At 37.0% G+C, this 16,229-nt stretch overlaps 1 protein-coding gene across 3 annotated transcripts in view; it reads right to left on the minus strand.

Annotated features, from left to right (window-relative positions):
- Positions 1-5,395: 5,395 nt before the first annotated feature.
- Positions 5,396-16,229, minus strand: part of PCGF5 (polycomb group ring finger 5) — a 105,626-nt gene continuing 94,792 nt past the window's right edge. For all 3 annotated transcript variants that reach the window (XM_039871747.1, XM_039871748.1, XM_039871746.1), the window contains one exon: positions 5,396-11,039. In XM_039871747.1, coding sequence (XP_039727681.1) covers positions 10,992-11,039 — 48 coding nt within the window. In that variant the 3' untranslated portion in view covers positions 5,396-10,991. The remainder of the gene's footprint in view (positions 11,040-16,229) is intronic.

A 16,229-nucleotide genomic window follows, 5' to 3' on the forward strand; every position in this document is an offset into this window, starting at 1 on the left:
CCTGGCACATAAAAGGTACACAACTGTTGCTTAATAGAAACCATGGTTAAAAGATAAGCTCTGGAATCTGACAGACCTGGTTCAAATCCCAGCTCTGAAAGTCACTACCTATGTGACTTTAGACAAATCACCTAACCTGTCTGAGCCAGTTTCCTCATCTGCAAAATGAGGACCATAATGAAACCTCATAAGGTTATTTATAAGGGTTAAATGAGATAATACATGTAAGGGGTTCAGCACAGTGCCTATCAAATATTAAACATTTAATCATAGCACTTTCTTCAGCTGTTGTAATTATTTTTATTCGATTTTTTTTTTTTTTTTTTTTGTCGGATTCTTCTAGTTTTCCCATAAAGCACTTGGATTCCAGATTGGCAGTCAAATTTGTCCTCAGTCTGGGTGAGGCAGGCACTTAAATCTAACCTGACATCTTCCTTCTTTAGACACTTTTCTCTGTGCTCCTTAATAGCCTGTACACATTTCTATCACTACTCTGAGCATACAGCATTATAATTTACTTGTCCATGTGTCAGCTTCACTGGACAATGAAATCCTTGAAGGACCTGGTACCAACACAATATTTAGCACATAGTAGGAGCTAAAAAGGGGGGGGGGTGGGAATTAAAGGCATAAAGGAATTATAGCTCATGACTAATTCAGCTTGAACATTGAGTAACCATGCAGACACACCCCTAAATTTATAGGGCTTGAAGCAAGAATACAAATGGAGGCCACATACCATGTACCTAAATATTTTAGAGTTATGTATAAAGTCACACCCACAGCCATCCTCTGTTCTTACCCAGCGCCCTTGAGCCTGATCTTGGAGGACAGAGGAGTGGCATTCTTCCCCTGGGCAGCCCTGCTCCCTTTGACCTTGAGTGGTTTCATGGACCTGCTGGGGTGAGGTGGGGGAAGAGCGGGGGCGGGGGGAAGCTGGGCCTTGGCGCCGACACCCAGGTTATTTGGATCCACTGAAACCCATGTGAACCCAGAATGGAGACTGACTTGTTAAGATATTCAGGGAGCCAAGGCCTCCCAAAACTATCCCACCTGAGCAGAGGTGAGGGGACGCACAGCTATCTTTCTGCCCAGACACCAACTTGAGGTGATCTGGGGTATGTGACTTTAACTGAGGAGCACCCCCTTCTGTTGTTTCCCAGGGCAGAGACCACGAACCTCCACTTTTCCTCCTTCTAACATCCTGTATTCTGAGCACCCCAGTCAGAGGACATGTTCCTCCCTCCAAATCCTCAGTTGGTTATCGAGCTTTCGAAAGTTTCTTAAAAGACCAAAAAGAAAACGAATGTGTCATGGAGCTTGTGGTCTGCAGACCCTTCTAAGAGGCTGACCACCGCCCCTCCCTCCCCGAGCCCCCCTTCCCGGTGCAAGGACAGTGGTAGTCGTGCAGCCGTTTCTCCATTGAGAACAGTATCTGTGAGTTCACAGTATAGAAAAGTCATTGCTCATACTATTCAGTCAGGCTTTTATTTTTCTCGAGCGCTACCAAGGGCCAGGCCCTGTGCAAAAGTCCTGGACATAGGGCTAAATGACACAGACCGGTGGGTGTTCAGGGAGCTTCCAGCCTGGCTGCGAAGACAGATGCTATGCAAGTCACTGCAATCCAGACCAGTGTTAAAAGAAGGGAGGTCCAGGGTGTAGTAGCCAAAGCAGGGGCCAGAGAGGGGAAGTGCTTTGCCCAAGGTCAGACAGCTGGTGAGTGCTGAACTAGGAGTGACGTTGGACCTCCTTGGTCTGACTCCTGGATCCCTGCTCGTTTCCCCCATCACCACCACCTTCAACCCAAAGCTCTGGGGCTGCCTCAGATGGAAGCCCCCAGGGGCAGCTTCCAGACATTTTTCAGTGAACACATTTTTAAGAACCAGAAAGGGACAGTGTCCTTGGGCCATTTATATCTCACTTCAACAGCACCTCAGGTGGGCTTGAGATGTATTACTGACAGCGAGAGCAAGATAAAAGCCAGAGGCTGGGCCTCTCAGCCCCAGGCGCAGGGCCTGCAGAGGGAGAGGGTGTTGCTACGGGGCTGATGAGAAACAGACTCATCTTTGACAGTAGGTCGGTGTGCCTGACACTTGGTGGCCCTATGAGGGACCTGCAGTAGGAATATCAGCTAGGAACCACTTAGAAAGAATTCTGTGTGAGATGGCAGCATGTGGGAAGAGAAAAACCCCAGAGTAAGAGGCTGTGGGCTGTACACCTGGAACAGAAGGTGAGGGTCACCAGGAACAGCCCGCTGACATAGAGGAACATCCCTGCAAGATGAGTGACGGTTGAAGAATCCGAGAGAGGAGCCACCAAAGAATCCAGAGGGACTGCAGAGAGAAGGACCTGCGAGTATTGGTCAGGTCCAGATTGCCTAGAGCTGCTTACACCTGCTCAAACCAGGGACAAGAGAGGGAGGGAAACTGCCCCCCTCTATTTTTAGAAGAAGGTGACCCTTTACCAGCTCCTAATGAGGAGCAGGAAAGAAGTATAATCTTGCAGTGAATATGGAAACATTGATTAATACCCTGAGCTGGACATTCTAATTTCTGAATTGAGACTGTGTTTTGTGCTGAGAAAGTTCCAGCGTTGCTGACATTTTTATCCAGTGGAAGGGGACTGTGAGAAACACAAGTTAAATAGGCAGGTATTTTACTTACATCTCGTGGGTTCTGCTAGTTTAGTGTCCCATTTACATTGGGGTCTCATTTTCCATTTAGGAGAGACTGTAATTCACCCATCTTTCAGGTAATCAGGGGTGGAACCCAAACTGGAATTGGAGCTGCATCCCTCCAGCGCCTGTGACAGGACAGGGCTGTGGGGAAAGGGCAGCCAGGACCTCCGTGGAGACAGGAGAGCAGGCAGCTCCTGAAGGCCACGCGCTCCCCCGCTGGAGCTGGAGGCTGGGCCTCCAGGAAGGGCAGGGCTGCAGCTTCTGCGGGGGCCCTGGTTACGGGGCCCTGGGTGGGGCTGCTGGAGAAGGCTTTTCAGGATCCTTTCTCCCACCTGCTGCTCCTGCTCCAGGTTTCCTAAGGAAGGGGTGGGGGGTTGGACGAGGCCGCTTCTCTCCAGCTCCACGGCTCCTTCCCACTCTGTTGAGCTGAATTCCCCACCTCCACCTCGAGCTTCACCCATGACCTAAAAACTTAAGTTACACTTAAGTTTTTAGTTACACTTAAGAATTTAGGCACAGTGCGGCTGGGGTAAGGGAGGGTTTGTGCAAAGGAACCCACTTTTCTCCACGGTCACTTATGTTCATCTTGAGTACCAGCGACAGTGGTCTGGGACCTTCCGTTTTTCCTTAGCTGGACCACTGCTCTGGGCTTTTAACCTGTTCCCATTTTTATGATAGACCCCTACCCACCCCACCCGCCTTTATAATCTATTCTTCACAAAGCTCCCAGAGTGAAAAGTTAAAAATATAAACAAGATTATGCTACTATCTCGGTTAAAATTCTCCAGTCGTACTCAGAATACAAGCTTGTAAAGAGGGCCTAAAAGTGTCTTCGTGACCCCGCCCCTGCCTTCTCTCCTGTCACTCTGTCATTTGCCCTGGCCACCCTGGCTCTCTGCATGTGGCTGGGCTACAGGGAGCTCTAATTACTTTTTCTCAGGAATACTCTTGCCACTGCTCTTTGCCTGGCTAGCTCCAGCTTCTCTTTCATGCATCCGTTTAAATGTCATTTTCTCAGAAAAGTCTGTACCTCCCATTCTCTTACAATTTTCTTCAGAACACTTACCATTCTTTCGTTACTTATTTGTGTTTAGTGTCGAGTCTGTCCCCATTCTGAAAGCTCCATTAGAGTAAGGGTAGAATCTGGTCGGTTCACCACCACCTGTATCCCCAGAGCCTAGCACAGCGCCTGGTATACAGTGGTGCTCAAAACAATGTGTCGACCACAGGAATGACATACATGCTGTGTCATCTTAGGTGCACACAGGCTTCCAAGTGTTCATCCTCTATGCTGGAGGGGCCAGGAGGTCTGAGCACAACCTTCTAGATCTCTCAGACCTGGAGAGCCAGTGGCCCTGAGCACAGAATCACCCTTGTTAAGAGAAAGACCTGTGTTAAAGACCCAAATGCATCTCTGGTGATTCCAAGTTGTTTACATTCACTTTCACATCATTAAAACTGGACTAAGAATGCCTCTCTCAGAGTTCTGATTATTAAATGGGTGTGAGAGAGGGAAGACACTTGTAAAATGCTTGCTTTGTGCTAAACCCTATGCTGGATCCTTTCTGTATTAGCACATTCAGTGGGAATGAGTTTTATGAGCTCCCGTGTGATTAGCATAGCTCTAGGTAAGCAAGATTTAAATTATTTGACAGTATTTCAGCTCACAGCAAATCGGAGTACATTGATTGTCCATTTGGTTATGGTGGCAATTGTGGCACCACAAATCCCATGCAAGAGATATGGGTGTCATGCAGGATTCTATGTGGCTTCTAGCACGATACTGTCTGCAAATTCCCCAGCCATTTAAAAAGCAGAGGCTGGCTTCCCAGCTTCTCTAGCCTAGCCGGAGTACAAGACCTTTGTAAACTAGTGGAAAGACCAGAACTGAGCCTGTGTTGACAAAACACTCTTAAGGACTGGGTGAAATGGACCCCGCTTTCCTCAAGTGCAAGTGTGGCAGATTGATAAGCAGGTCACAGAGCTTGTCCCTTTCCTTGGGGCTTGACTATGTCCTCCATTCCCTGAGGCCTTACCCTCAGGTAGGTAAGGCTAGTGAGTTCTGGCCAGTGATGTGAAAAAATGTGTTACATTTTTGTGTTACATTTTTGAGCAGTTTTCATGCATAATCTTCCGTGCTCTTTCCCATTTTGCAACATGTTGAGGAGGCTGAAGCTAAAAGATGGAAGGAATGAAACATTACTAAGATGGTACTTTCCATCCCTGGGGCTTCTACCCACCTCCATGGCATCACTAAGACAAGACAAAGCTTCAGGCATCAAAGTAACAGTAAGGCAGAGATATGAATCACTGCAACTTTGCTGACTTGAAAGTCTTACTTTCGCCTAACTAGAATTCCTGAGGCAAGTATACACAAAGGTATTAAAACAAAGCTGTTATCTAATTGGATGAAGGAAGCAGCCTTTCAATTCACTTGGGCCTTTCTTTGATACTCAACTACATTCAAAAGATTCTTTGGTTTTGATTAACAATTGTTAAACAATTTAGAAATTGTTCTAAAGTATACATATGTACACTTCAAGTATTATTTGAGGAGTAGTCTGCCATCTTAAAGCTAAGCAGCTCAGGAAACTTTAGGAAATGTTTATGATTTCCAATATTCAACAAATTTCAATAAAATTTACTAGGGTAGTACTTAATGGATACTTTTAAACAGGTTGAAATCTATTACTACTATTAAGGATGACAGACAATAAATTATGCAATCAAATTTTTTAATAACAAAGATACTAATTTTAACATGGTCAAATATACTTGGCTAAGTCCAGATTTTAAAAAAACAAAAGTATCTAGCCCAACAGTACGACCATACAGCTTTGTACAGAACATTCCATAGATCAACAGAAAATACATTTGAGCACAAAAATAAAAAATATTTAAAGAGAATCTCTAAGCAGCATTTTATTTCTGCAAAACAGACATATATCTTGTACTGATTAAATATCTACAAGTGCTTTTCCTTTACAAAAATACATATATTCTTAATAGACTAAGTCATTAACAATGACCTGGTAATCTTTCACTTCAATTTGAATGATTTATAAGCTAAATCTTACAACCACAAAAAGGTTTTTATTTGTATTAAGATGTTACCACTTTTGACAAAAAAAAAAAAAAGCTTATATCTTATATTTTAAAGGAAAATTAGCAACATAACTGTACAATATATTCTATGACACTTGTATTTAACGTGAGGGCTACTCTATTAAAAACTGGTGCTTGCTGTTGTGTTGCCAGATGCAGGAACGCAGCGGAACACTGGTGCTCCCCTCACAGGCTCTTGTCGTGGACCACAGCTTCATAAGGACACTTAGGCCCCATCCCCATTCTAAAAAATACAGCAGAAGAAAACTGACCCCAAACAATATTAGGCTGATCCCATTACATTTCTAATGTGTACAACTCCTGCTCCAGTGGACTGATGTGAAGTCTATGGATAAATAATCTATTTAGTATATGTTGCCCAGAAATATTTAATCTTCATTTGTACTAGATTAGTTTCCCATTCCACGAAACTCTGAAAGACGAAAGAAAACTAGACCCAGTATTTAACATATCAGCTTCGATTGACTCTAGATTTAAGGATGATGAAAATTAAAAAGCATTTCTGAACAATGTCTCAGTATGGAATATTAGAAAAGGGGGTATAACAGGTATACAGACACATTGTAATAAGCATTTAAAAGAATTAAATTATCTAATTTCATCTGAAAAGGAAGTGCTCAAGCATTTTAACTGTTTGAAAATATAGTAAGAACAGCAAGTAAACACACTATTTGTGGAAATTACACTAGGAATAGAACCACTTTTAAGTTATTGGGAAAATGCCATTGTAGGGAAAATTATGAAAACTATATTTAAGTACATTTTAATGAACTTTCAAGCTGATGTTTTTCTACCAAAATACTTACTGGAATATATATGTCAAGTGGTTATTTTGTGCTTTCAAAGGGTTTTGGAGTCTCTAGTATATTTAACATTTTTCATTCTTCATAAGCCAGACCTGGCAGACGTGTTTTGTTCCTTACTGTAGGGATATATATACACACACATATATATACACACATATATATATCTTGATAATAGCATTTCATGTTTTTGTTTCTAATCCAGAAAATTAAAGTTATGGCAAAGTCATTTGTTTTTGCAATTCCCCCACAACCAACATCTTAATGTGTAATGCTTAGCTTGCTGGAAAATTCAGATATACCAGATAAACCAGAGTATGTACTGGAATGGATCCATTTTAGGCCTGTCCAAGGAGGTTTACTGAGCGGCGTGTCAGAAAGACTTCATAACGTGAGCTTTACCTCTGAGGTGGCACACAGTGTGAACTCCCAAAGAGAACGGTGTAAGGAGAGTGCTTAACTTGATGGATATGCTCTTGATCTGAGACGTTTGCCAAAGGTGGCTGTATGGTTAAATTCTAATAACAATAAAGCAATCACTGAGAAACAAGACAAGGAGCTATTACTTCAAAAAAAAAAAAATAGGCCTTTATGAAAATTTTACTTTTGAATACAGAAAAAGCATTTACATATGTGAGTCTAACAGAATGTACTATTTGCTTTACAAGCATGTCAGAACTTTTTACCAAAGTTTGTCTTTGAGATAATTTCTCATGTTACTAAGGACCCGGGAACCAAATAAGTATAATTTTTGTCTATATTGCCTCCATGGAATAAAAAGCTTCTCAAATTACAATTTAAAATCTCAATTTCAACCTTCTTTTCAAAGTATGGATTTCTTCCACTTTTTATCCAGAGGGAGGCTATTTGTTATATTTATATCTTTCTCACCTTTGAGGATTTCCTAAGATCTGTCAAATGGTGCTGGAAAAACAAGGGACATATTTGAAAGAAAGTGTGCTCTGATTATTGCAAGAAATAGCTGTACTTGATAGATCTCACCATGAAAATTCAGTTTAAAACCTTTCTTTGGTGACATTTTAGCAATTACTTAAGGTTATTGCCTAACATAAAATTAAACTGCAGTCTAAAAATTGCCAACCTCCGAACTGTTAAAACTGTCTCTCCAACATGGTTATTAATTAGCAGTAAAATCTTTGGTGATATGTATTTTCTTAGGAAAATCTTTTAAAAAGAGATTACTCTAACTTATGAGCGCCTATTTAGATATGAAATCATAAGAGACAGGTACAGATAACTCAAAATTTATGCAGCAAATCTAAAACAGAAATGCACATTGCAATGAGGCACTTTCTCTTAAATATTTCAATAAAGCTAAACAGTTTATAATATTATATAACATATCTTTTTTCTCTTAAAGAATCATTTAAATTTAGATTACATTAGAGTATATAATATAGTTGAGCAAACTCATTACATTTATAAAATGTGGCATTAGTAGTATGGGACATTTTTTCAATGAATAAAGAAATAATATACTTAAAGTTGGTAAAGGACATTATCCAAGGTGCCTTGCACCCCAGATTGAATGCACTATTACCTCATCAATGAGCCTTTTTTGTACTTCTTAAAAGTATTTTGTTAATCTAAAGAAAAGGCCATATTTTGAATTTAACTGATGTGACTACAGTTAAAGTGTCTATAAACCACAGGCCTTTATACCCAAGGTTCCTTGACCCTTTTACAAATATGTCTAAGGTTGAGAAAACATTACAAAATCTTTTGTGGAAGTAAAGTTGTTTCAGTTTGTTACTTAAGGAACAACCGATTAAAGAAAAAACTTAGTTTTATTCTCCAATTTTGCAAATTCAGGTGATTATTCCTAAAAGTCATTTATATAAAGAGTTTATTTTACTAGCACCCTAAGTTTATAAAACTAGCCATAAAAGTTGTCTGTAAATTTTTTCTATACCTGGTTTCTTGCAAATTCCACAACCTGACTTAGGGAATAATTGGGGATTTAGTGTATTTCTAGATATGAAAGTAGTCCCATACTTAGAAAATCATAGTTGAAGATATCAAAAGAGGTCAGTTGAAGAAGTCTGTGGTTCCAATAGTAATACCGTATTACTCAGGACCATCATAAAATGTGTACCTTCCCCCAAATGACAACTGATGTTCTTCTTTATGTAAGGTTTTCACATATTTTGGCACATATTCCGTTACATTTCAGTAAAAATGATAATATACTAAAACTATTCTAAATTCTAATTGCTTCCTATATATTTCCTTGGAAAATAGTGAAATTACATACGATGAAGCAACAGGCCAAATTTAAAGAGATCACGTACATACAACTCATTTAAGGTTGTTAATTTTGGCTGGAAAATCAAAAACATCCAGGTCTCATTTGTGGTTTTTAAAATGCACTCTCAATGCGCTTTGCATTAAGTCTATTAAAATTAACTTCCATATGTAAAACACTAATCACTGACCTAGATGTAAACAATTTATAATAAATTTTAAAATTTCTTAGGGATTTCATAGCATAACAAAATAATTTCTGTAACTAAAGAGCAAATTCAGTTTTCGGTTGAATGTAATGGTCTGTTCCAAAAATTTTTAGAGTTAACAAAAATCTGTCTTTTAAATTCTGCTTGTGAGCCCTTCCTGGCACAAACACAATCTAACCATGAAATTAAAGTATTGTCATAACCTTTTTCACAAAAGTCAAAACAAATACAGCAAAAAATTTTAATATAAACTTTTTGATTTGAAACAAAGATATGTAAAAGAATTATATTTCAGCCTTTTATATTGTGAAATGCATCAAGATTCAGCTGTATTTTGTATATGTTTCTTAGAGTTGTACAATGTTTTATTTGTAAGAAGCATTTTGAGATTCAGAAGGCATTAATTTGTGATACATTTTACTGGAAAATGTAGCACATCTACCATGTATTCAGTATAAAAACTATGTGTAACACACAGATTGTGCTCGTCAGATTTCTAAAACAAATATTTTTACTAACTTTCAAGACTTTTTCTTAAGTTTCAGAGGTTAACTTGTTTCAAAGCAATTAGTAAAACAATTTCCAAAATTTTTTGAAAACTATAAACTTTAAAATGTTTAAAATGAAGTTCTTCATATAATTTAACAAGACTTTCTCTGACTTATAAACTAATCTCAAAATGAACGGAAGACTTAACAAAACTGCAAAATCAAGGACATTATCATAGCTCTGACCTTAATGAACTTATGTACGGAACAGTAATCCTATTTCCCTTGATTGCTACGGGATCTAAAATGAAATGTCCTCAATCCACTAATTTTGGTTAGCATATTTATCTACTACATTTATTCTATTTTATGCAAATGGTTTGGAAATGTGATAGGTAACTAACAGTTTTAATCTACAGTTGCTTTGAGACTTTTGAAATCCATAAAACAGTTAATGTTATCTGCTCTAAAGATTCTAATATTTAAAATCATCATAACCTTCTGCATGCCATAATGTCACACACCTAAGGCCAACTTAAAAAGAGAAACAAAAGTACTCATTAAACGTGAGCAACAATGATGCATCCATAAAATGGGTTACACAATGACGTTTCATGAAGCAGCACCCGCTTGTCATAAGGCATTATGAAAGATTAACCTTACTTACACATTAACTTTGTTAGAAGTAAATGTGATCAGCTGCCAACATTTCGAATGGCTGTGACTCTAACTTCAGTTCTCTAGCAGAAGTCACATACATTTTTTCAATCTGGAGGGCTAACGTGTCCTCCTTGTGCAATTGGTAGACTACACTGAAAGATGACTTAAAATGCCTACAATGTGCTCTAAATGTTGAGTAATTGGAATTCTTCCCCTAAAGGACTTGAACTATTTTTTTGCACACGAAAAGCTTACTGAGAACAGGACAGTGGCTCAAAAACCACTTTTCTAAATATATTTCTCATACAAAATAATTTTGAGATATAATAATTATTAGTTTCTTGTGCAATACTCTACTTAAACAAGAATTAATAAAACAGTATGTGAAAACTGTAACACCACAAAGATTGAGCCATATTACTAGTGTAATCAAACATTAGAACAATCTTGGAACAGGCAAGCAAAATATGCAGAAGGCTGAATCATGGCTGCACACCTAACTGATTTCAACCAGCACTTATATTGTACACTGTGAGACAGCACAAATAACTTATGCAGATGGTTCAGTAGCAGAATGGCACTTGGTTTGCTCTTAATAGAAACAACATAAATGCAACTGACAATTTAGAGACAGACAATGGCCTTATTTGCATGCTGAAAATCTGGTTGTGTCCCTCTAGTCCACACACTGTTCGCTGTGCAATCTGTTGATGAGTAAACAAATAGTGCAGGATTCATCTCAGTGGGATCTAGGCCCCTTGGTCTAACCGAAATCAATTCTTGGTCGATACTGCAATACCATGGGATATGACTATAAAATAAAAACAGATGATGAATAAGACTGTGTTTATATAAAAACAATATAGATTATATACAAAAGATTTTAGGAATGCAGGATTATAATTTCCAATATCTGCTGATACTAGTGATTATAACAGTAAGATGACATTAAAACTTGCTATATATTTTAATGAATTTAGTGAGGTAACATATAAATTTCAGTTGTACAACATTATAATTCAATATCGTACACTCTCCTGTGTGCTTACTACTCAAAGTCTAATTTCCCCTTTACTCAATTCACCTTCCTCCAAATCCCCTTTCCCCTTTGGTAACCACTATTCCGTTGACTGTATGATGATAGAGCTGCTGTCTATGAGAGCCCACTGAGTCACAAATGAACAAAGACACCTCCTGCTATGAATCTATGAAATTGGGGTATTTCTCATAAATTGTATTTTTTTAAGTCAATTTAATACTTGCTTTTTAGCATTTAAAAAAAATGTTGAAAAACAAGTAGCTAAATTGTTACACAAAACATTTTGGTTTACTCCCTCCTTTCAATAGTCAGTTGATACTACTATGTATTTGGATTTGATTTTGACATAACTGAATAGTTCAGACTGTCCTTCATGTTGCTCTCTGCAGAAAAGGCACCAAAGGTCAACATGCGGTACTAGAGAGGAAAAAGTTTTTCACCATGTCAAATAGAACCCAAAGTCAAGATGTCGAGAGCCAATGGTTTTCCTTTTCTTAAACCTGCAGATTCCCCCTTTTAAAATGAATTTTTGAGGAGCTACTTTCATGAAACCAAGAAAGGCTGAAATAACCACCATTTCCGCTTCATCTCAGTGTGAGTGAATGCAAATATCCAGTACAGAAAACTGTTTTTCTTTCATATATGTGAAGGGGATAGATTGAGATTCCATAACCCTGAGAATGACTGTTTCCGTACTGATCGTAGCTGCTACATACTGAGAAAAGCCAGTGTTGGAGACTCTTACCATTCAGCTCAGGATGAGAGTGGAGGGTGGGAAGGAGTATTCCTACCTCTCATTCTTCCTGGCTGAAGAAGTTAGGTGATGCTACCTCCCAGTTTTCTAAGGGTTGGAGGAAAAGTCGCAGTCTTTCAGGGTTTCTTTGTTTGAAATTGATTTTGGTCTAAATTTTGTTTGCTTGTTTTTATTTTAAGCTTTATTCTGTTCCCTCTGAATCAGAGTATCTGGGAGTGGGGCACAGAAATCTGCATTTTATAATACTCCCACCCAGATTTGGAGACTGCTTCTTAGACATCCAACCCTCACCTTACTGCTTCCCATTCTACCCAACCCACATCTTGCCCATCATCATAATCCTCCTAGCTTTGCTTTCCATTCTCGAGTCTGTTGAATCTGCACACTTTCTGCAAATATTTGTCACTTGTTCTAGAATCCATTCATATAGAGGAAAATCCATCAATTTTACTAGGATGATGGTAGAGAGGGAAAAAAATGACTTGGTTGAAAGTGGTCTGGATTTTCTCAATTTTTGGCTAAAATGGTTTTGTTTTCCCCTCCAAGTAACTGTGTTCTATGACAACATATAAAGTTTAATAATTTAGTTAATGTGTTATAATAACAGAAATTAAGATAAAATTTAAGTTCTATTCATGTTTCAGTTTGTTTTCTATAAGGAAATATGGCATATCACTCCTCTTAGTGTTAAGTGACTGAATGAATGAAACTACGTTTCACAGAGTTGTTAGTCCTAAGCCTCATCATGTACTAAAATAAAGAATATTTTCAAAGTGTATATTTCAAATTTGATGTTAGAAAGTGATAAAATTAACTTTGATGTACTATTTTTCTTAAAATGTATTCTTTATCATAGAAGTAACTTGGCTTTACTGTAGATGTGGAACATACAGAAAAGCATCAAGAAAAAAAAGAATGTCATTTAAATGCCACCATCCTAAGATGTTCACCATAATCATTTTATTGTATATCCTTCTAGGTTTTTGTCCAGGTACTTAATTTTTTTAAAAACTGGAATCATGCACATATTGTTTGATGAATAATTTTGCTCATTTAAAAATTCTATAAATTTATTTCTATACTACTTAATATGGTCCTATGTAATCATTATTAAAGGCTGTGTATAATGCCTTTATAGAAATGAACCATAAGTTATCAATAAATCTTTTTGCTATTGTTTTATTCCTTTTTTTTTTTTTGCTATTATAAATTAATTTTGACCCAATGATTTACTGTCTAGTCCCTGCTCCCCACTTTACCCTCCACCCCCTGGTTGGTTCCTAGAAGTAGAACTAACTGCTGACTCAAACAGCATACAAATTTTAAAAGGCTTTCTGATAAATACTTTCAGGCAAGAAAGTGGACTTAAAGTTGTTCTAGTTTTACACTTTCGAAAGAAATATGAGTGTTCATTATTCAACAGCCTCATCAGTAATGAGTGCTATCCTTTCCTCCCTCTTAATTTGGCAATTTAATAAGCATAAAATAGTATTTTATTTTTTTCATATCTTCTAAACTATTTTTGTATGTTTATTAGCCAGTTTTGTTTCCTTCTTTTGTGACTTGCCTAATCATGTCTTTTGTTCATTTTTCTATAGAAAGTCAAACTTTGTCTTATAGATTTGTATGAATTCTATATGTATTAAGGACATCAAACCTTTCTGTCATATATTGCTATTATTTCTTTAGTTACAGTATATTTGCCACGTACTTTTCAGTATTAATAGTAAACTGTCTTTTTTTTCCTTTTACATGTACAATGAGAAAGGCCATCCCCACTCAGATTTGTTATTTAACTATATTTTCTTCTTTGTCTTTGATGGTATAATTTTTAATATTTATTAATTTAAGCCATGAGAAATTCACATGATGTGAGATATGGACTGAATCCTGCCGCCCCACCAATAGTTCCAGTACAATTTATTGAAAACACACCCCACTAGATCACACTCCACCCCCAATATCTGAGTTCACCGATTTCCCCTGACAACTGCCAGTGACTAGCTTTGCTCCAGCCCCACTAGCCTCCCTGCAACCTTCAACCAACCAGACAGGACCACTCCTCCGGATCTCTGCACTGTGTTCCCTCAGCTGGAGTGCCTTACCCCAGATATACACGTGGCTATTTCTCTTCTTTTTGATCAAAAGTCACCACCTCAAAGAGGTCTTCCCTTGGCATTCTTATCTAAAATATTATTTTTTACTTCTAATGCTGTAGTTTATTTACTTTTTTTGTCTGCTACCATCATTAGAGTGTAGCACTGTAAGAGAAAAGGTTTTTCGTTTTCACTTCTGTGTCCTCAGGGCCTAAGAAAGTGCCCAGTTAAGTACTTGATAGATATTTGTTAAATGAATCTTTTTTCCTCCACTAATTTGAAATATTCTCTTTATAGATTCATACATACTACAGTCTGTTCCTGAGATGTTCCTTTTATTCATATGTCTAAGTTAGTATTCTATTTTAATTAAGTTTTAAAACACATTTTAGTATGAGGCAGCACACATGCCCTCTCATTACCCATTTCAAAAATGTGGCTGACCAGGAGTGCCAGGTTCTATTTGGTGATAAACTTTAGAATAACTTTGTCAAGTTAAACAAGGAACTGATAAACGTGTGTTTAGAATCTCATTAAATTTTATAAATTCATTATGGGGAAAATTGACATCTCTAATATTTCATATACTTAAATTTCCTGTGCATGAAGTGATATTTTGGCTATATATGAGAACGTCTTTGATCTTAGGAAATACATGCCGAAGTATTTAGTGGCTTACTGTCATGATACTTGCAATTTATTTCCAAACGGTTCCACAAAGAAACGATAGATATATTTTTAAAGAGAATAAGATTAGGAGAGAGGAAAAAGAGAGGGAGAGAACATGGGGGCAGAAATGTAGCAAAATATTAATTGGTAAATCTACATAAAAGTATAGGATATTCCTTTGTACTTCAACTTTTTGTATTGAAAATTTTCAAAATGAGAAGATGATAGGAAAAAGTGTTACTTAACATTAAGTTTTATCAAATACCTTTTCAGCATCTATGATTTCTATTTGACTTTGTATGTGTTTTTATATATAATATGTCTCCAATATATAATTTCTCTCTCCAATATAAAGCCATTCTTGCATTTCTGATAGAAGCACTATTTTGTCTAGCTTTATTCTTTTAGTATATTTAGTATATTACTTATCATCTTTATATATTAAAAATGAAATTTGATACGTTTTCTAATTGGGGGTTTTCTGTCAGTTCTTGCTACCATGATTAGTTACTTTTATAAAATGAATTTGAAAGAATTCATTTTTCTTTTCAATGATTTAAAACAATTTAGAATGGGAAGGATCTATTCCTTGAAAATTTGAGAGACTGTGACCATAAAACTATTTAGGTATCCTTTGGGGAAATAATTCTTGAATAATTTTTTTTATGTCTTTCATTACTCAGTGATTTAAGTTTCTTTCTTTTGGGGTAAATTTTGGTCCACTGGTATTTTCCTAGAAAACTGCCCATGTTAGGGAATTTTCACAAAATTTAAAAATTTAGTAGTATAACAATTTAATAGTATAAAGCTATACACATAATAAAAAAATGATAATTTTCCTTGAAATTTTCTAGCTGAATTTTGGCTAACAGTGCAACCTATTAATTACAACTCTGACAGGAGTATAATCCATAATGAAGTGTTTAAGAAAAAAAGGGAAATTTGTGTGGATTATTGAAAATTTGGTTTTACTCCAGTTGTTCTCCAATATTTTACATCAGTGTTAAGAACATCTTTATTTCTAAGGAAATAAATAGGCATCAATGCCAAGAGTGAAAGCAAAAAGCATATAGGTCTGAGTTATAGCTAAAGGCAGGGGCATCACTACAATTCATCATCCCCAAATCATCTGTGAAGCTAAAATATCTGTATACTTAAGATATATACAGATCTCATCAGCTCAGTTACATTATTTACTCAACCCTCATCTTAACTGCATAATGTTAGGAGAAGGATAATTTTTTCCCCCTGAATGACTTTCTCTTGGCCTTTATAGAAGTTAAATTGCCTACCCTATTGCTAAAAAACCAGTACTTAATCAGTGTATATTAAAAAGCATGCATTTTAATGATAGTGTGTGGATTTCAATATCATAGCACTGACAATAAAAATTGAGAAAAATTCTATATGAACTGCTAATTTAATGTTTTTGATTAGTGATTT

This window comes from Pteropus medius, unplaced genomic scaffold (genome assembly GCF_902729225.1).
Source record: "Pteropus medius unplaced genomic scaffold, Ma_sr-lr_union100, whole genome shotgun sequence".
In the NCBI taxonomy this organism is placed as follows: Eukaryota; Metazoa; Chordata; class Mammalia; order Chiroptera; family Pteropodidae; genus Pteropus; species Pteropus medius.